The 4064-nt window shown below is 31.4% G+C and overlaps 1 protein-coding gene across 1 annotated transcript in view; it reads left to right on the top strand.

Moving 5' to 3' along the window:
- LOC106460421 (Kv channel-interacting protein 2-like) overlaps positions 1-1872 on the top strand; it is a 134065-nt gene extending 132193 nt beyond the window's left edge. Inside the window, exon 6 of the mRNA XM_022387132.1 lies at positions 1799-1872. Within this exon, the coding sequence (XP_022242840.1) occupies positions 1799-1837 (39 nt within the window). The 3' untranslated portion in view covers positions 1838-1872. The remainder of the gene's footprint in view (positions 1-1798) is intronic.
- The last annotated feature ends 2192 nt before the right edge of the window (positions 1873-4064 follow it).

The raw sequence follows: 4064 nt of genomic DNA, 5'->3' as shown, positions 1-4064 counted from the left end.
TTAATTAACAGTAAGCACTAGTAGTTAATAAAGATTTTTAATTAACAGTAAGCACTAGTAGTTATTAAAGATTTTTAAATTAACAGTAAGCACTAGTAGTTAATAAAGATTTTTAATTAACAGTAAGCACTAGTAGTTAATAAAGATTTTTAATTAACAGTAAGCACTAGTAGTTAATAAAGATTTTTTAATTAACAGTAAGCACTAGTAGTTAATAAAGATCTTTAAATTAACAGTAAGCACTAGTAGTTAATAAAGATTTTTAATTAACAGTAAGCACTAGTAGTTAATAAAGATTTTTAAATTAACAGTAAGCACTAGTAGTTAATAAAAATCTTTAACAATTTTCTATCTTTAAAATAACATACTCACTCCCATTAAAAAAGTAAAATTTACCCACAACGCTTATTTCCCAGGAAATCACAGACTTTGATATTCAAATGTTGTAAAGTACCACCTCCACTACTGTTGACAGTAACTTTCGATAGGCTAATCAATCGTCCTGTTAGAAAAATAAAACTGTTTTAACTGGATCCTAGCCTCGCTTTTCCAAATCTTAAATTTGTGTTCTCCTGTTCTATTGTCTTCAAAATTCAGCACAAAAAAAATCAAAGACCTTTATCCTATCGATCCCCAGAATATTTTTGTTAACAGTTTCAATATGTTTTCCTCTTATCCTTCTTTCAATTGAAATAAGAGATCTTAACCTATTCTCGTATGATATCTCTTCTTTTTTTTTATCTCCAGGATCGACCTCTGACCTCTTTCTAATAATTCGATATTCTTTTTTAGGTAAGGAGACAAAAACTCTACACAGTAATCTGACTAAATAATGATTTCAGTCTATAATCAATACGTCTATGAATGCGTCCTAAAATTGTATTACATTTACTTCTAGTATCAGAGTACTACCTTAATGGCTCAAGTGGCTTATCTACCACTATGGCAATATACTTTTTAAGGTACACTATTGAGTGGGTTGCCATACATATGTTAAACGTGTAATCCAGATTATTATAATTCATATTCATCACCTTGCATTTACTATAATCAAAGGTAATTTCCCAGCTATATGCCCAACTTATAAGTTGATTCAAGTCATTCTGTAGTATCCTAACATCTAGAAATACCCAAGAGTTTAATGTCCTTAGCAAATGTACTAATTATGCTCCTATAAATGTCATTAATGTAAATGAACACTGGCTCTTGAGACACACTACTAGTTGCAAAAGTCCATTTTGTCTGCACTCCATTGATAACAACATTATATTTTCTCTCACCCAGCCATTCTGTAGTCCCATTAGTTAGTCTATCCCCAACCCCCCAGCAATGTGGTGTTGTTAGTTAATTTTCTGTGTGGCACGTTATCAAAAACCTTTTGAAAATTTAAATACAACACTCTCGTGCCCTTTCCGTCATCTAGATATATTCTTACAACATTATCGTATTGGTAAGTCCTTTGAAACCTCAGCCATCTCACATTCTTCGATAAGAAACTGCTATTGTAATATTTGAGGAAATAACATGATTTTGTTTTATTTAATCTTTAAAAAGTTAAATATTTTAGTTCATCAAAATGTTCACACACACGAACATGCATTTAGAAATTAAAATATAGGAAAACGTAAAAATAGAATGTAGCAACCACCTATTTTTTACGCTGGTTACAAACTGACATAGGTCATAGGTCATTCTTCTTTGTCTTCAGTATTTTTTGAACTACCTATGGATTATGTCATTAATGAATTGTTTTGGTTTAGTGTATTCTGTAGTAACTCTGATTGTTTTGCATGTTTAGAAATACGTGGAAGCTATATACTTTCCGTTTGTAACCTAAGGAAGTGTCATGGCTGAGAATGCACTCTGTGGGATTTCGTATTATTGTAATAAGCATGTTGTAGCTCATTCTCTCAGTTTAGATCAGAACTATTTCGGGTTTTCTGCTGTCTGGAGCTCTGTCTATTCAAACTAATAGTGCTGTTAAGTATCCTCAACATCCTGTATATTTGTCAACCATACAGAGTTGCTCATACTTGTCTTTATGGGTAAATATATGTTGATCTTTCCTCATTGTTTGAAATGTAAACTCATTTTTATTCGACTCAGTCACATAAAAGATGTAAAAAATAATAATACATTTTCTGCTATTCATCTTGTTGTAATTATTATTATTTCCTAAACTTTATCAGTGTATATAAGAATACCACACTATCAGCATTCTTTAAGGGACCAATCACAATTTTATCATTTAAATTACCTTTAATGTACTTACAAAGATCTTTGCTGTTTCTCACAAGCCTTTTTACATTTCATAATATTTTATCCAACAAAATCCCTAACCTTCCTTTAGAGGTCTGTAAGTATTCCCATTTATGAATTTAAATTTATTAAACTTACCGTATTATTTTCTTTATTATATCCTTAGTAATGTAACGGCTGAAATAGCCAAGAATTTCCCCTTTCTGTAACTAGTATAGAATATATCTTTATTTAGGTAGATTTACTTAATAATTTACCAACTTTACCTCAAGTTTCTAAATGTAGGTAATCAGATTCATGTTAACCGGCTGTTCCACGGTCTGAAATACGTCCTTTTAAACAGGTAAAGACTACATTCTGAAACTTTTATTCTTAAGTTTCAATTTTGCATGGACGTGTTTCTTCATGAACTTCTTGAAGAGTAGCCTATTTAAAAACCCTTCAAATAACATTTTAACTAATTTTCAATTATTAAAAAATGTTTACCCATTTATGGTAGACTGATGATAGCAGGATATTTAGGAACAGATACAGCTGATATTTATGTTTAGACCTAATTGTCGCCTAAAATTTTCCTTTTAGATTTAAAGACCGGATTCCTGCTTTAAAGTAATCGAATAGAGTATACATTTACTTGTCCTTACTGTCAGCAGGTCTATATCGGGTCCACTAAAAGAAAATTGGTAACGCAAGTGAAAGAACATGCTAACCTAAGATCTCCTATTAAGTCAATAGTACTTGAACATGATAACCTAAGATCTCCTATTAAATCAATTGTACTTGAACATGCTAACCTAAGATCTCCTATTAAGTCAATAGTACTTGAACATGATAACCTAAGATCCCCTATTAAGTCAAGTGTACTTGAACATGATAACCTAAGATCTCCTATTAAGTCAATTGTACTTGAACATGCTAACCTAAGATCCCCTATTGAGTCAAGTGTACTTGAACATTCTAACCTAAGATCCTCTATTAAGCCAAGTGTACTTGAACATTCTAACCTAAGATCCTCTATTAAGTCAATTGTACTTGAACATGCTAACCTAAGATCTCCTATTAAGTCAATTGTACTTGAACATGCTAACCTAAGATCCCCTATTAAGTCAAGTGTACTTGAACATGCTAACCTAAGATCCCCTATTAAGTCAAGTGTACTTGAACATTGCCCGAGGAGAACGTGAAGTTTTTTCTTCTTATTTAAGTCGAGTATTTCCACAGTTCTATCTCTTATTTTTTTAGTCTTTTGATCTTGCTTTGACCTCAGCAGCCAAACATCTCACAAAAAGAGGCCTGGCCAGTTGTGGTAACAGAAAACTGTGTTTTTAGTAAATAATTTTGTGTTTAAAACTACATTTGTGTTTGCTTGTTTTCCTCTACCATCTATGTTTAGTTTACTCGTTGATTAACAATCCTTATCCTGTATTCTGCTGGACGTCAGTGTACCTGAATACCATAGTAAGCCAATACGGTTTGATCTTTCCTGTTATCCTTTTCGTTATTATAACTAGCTTGTCTTGAATTAAAAACTGTTTATATTTGAAATTTTCCAACCCAGTTTCACAACAACTTTTAACTTTATCCTAGTCCACAAATGATAAATCTTGGCCTTAAAATTGGCTTTATGGAAATAGAAACTAAAATTTAATTATTCTTGATTTCATCTTATAGCAAAACATCAAAACTAATTATGCAATGATCACTCTTTCCCCAAACGTCTCCCCCCACTTCAACACTTGTAACTATACCCTTATTAATCGTTAATAAAAACTGGTACAATTTCTGGTAGTTTCTTTGACTATTTG

The sequence above is a fragment of the Limulus polyphemus genome, unplaced genomic scaffold (genome assembly GCF_000517525.1).
Source record: "Limulus polyphemus unplaced genomic scaffold, Limulus_polyphemus-2.1.2 Scaffold767, whole genome shotgun sequence".
NCBI classification, from domain to species: domain Eukaryota; kingdom Metazoa; phylum Arthropoda; class Merostomata; order Xiphosura; family Limulidae; genus Limulus; species Limulus polyphemus.
This window is presented reverse-complemented; position numbering and strand designations above follow the sequence as displayed.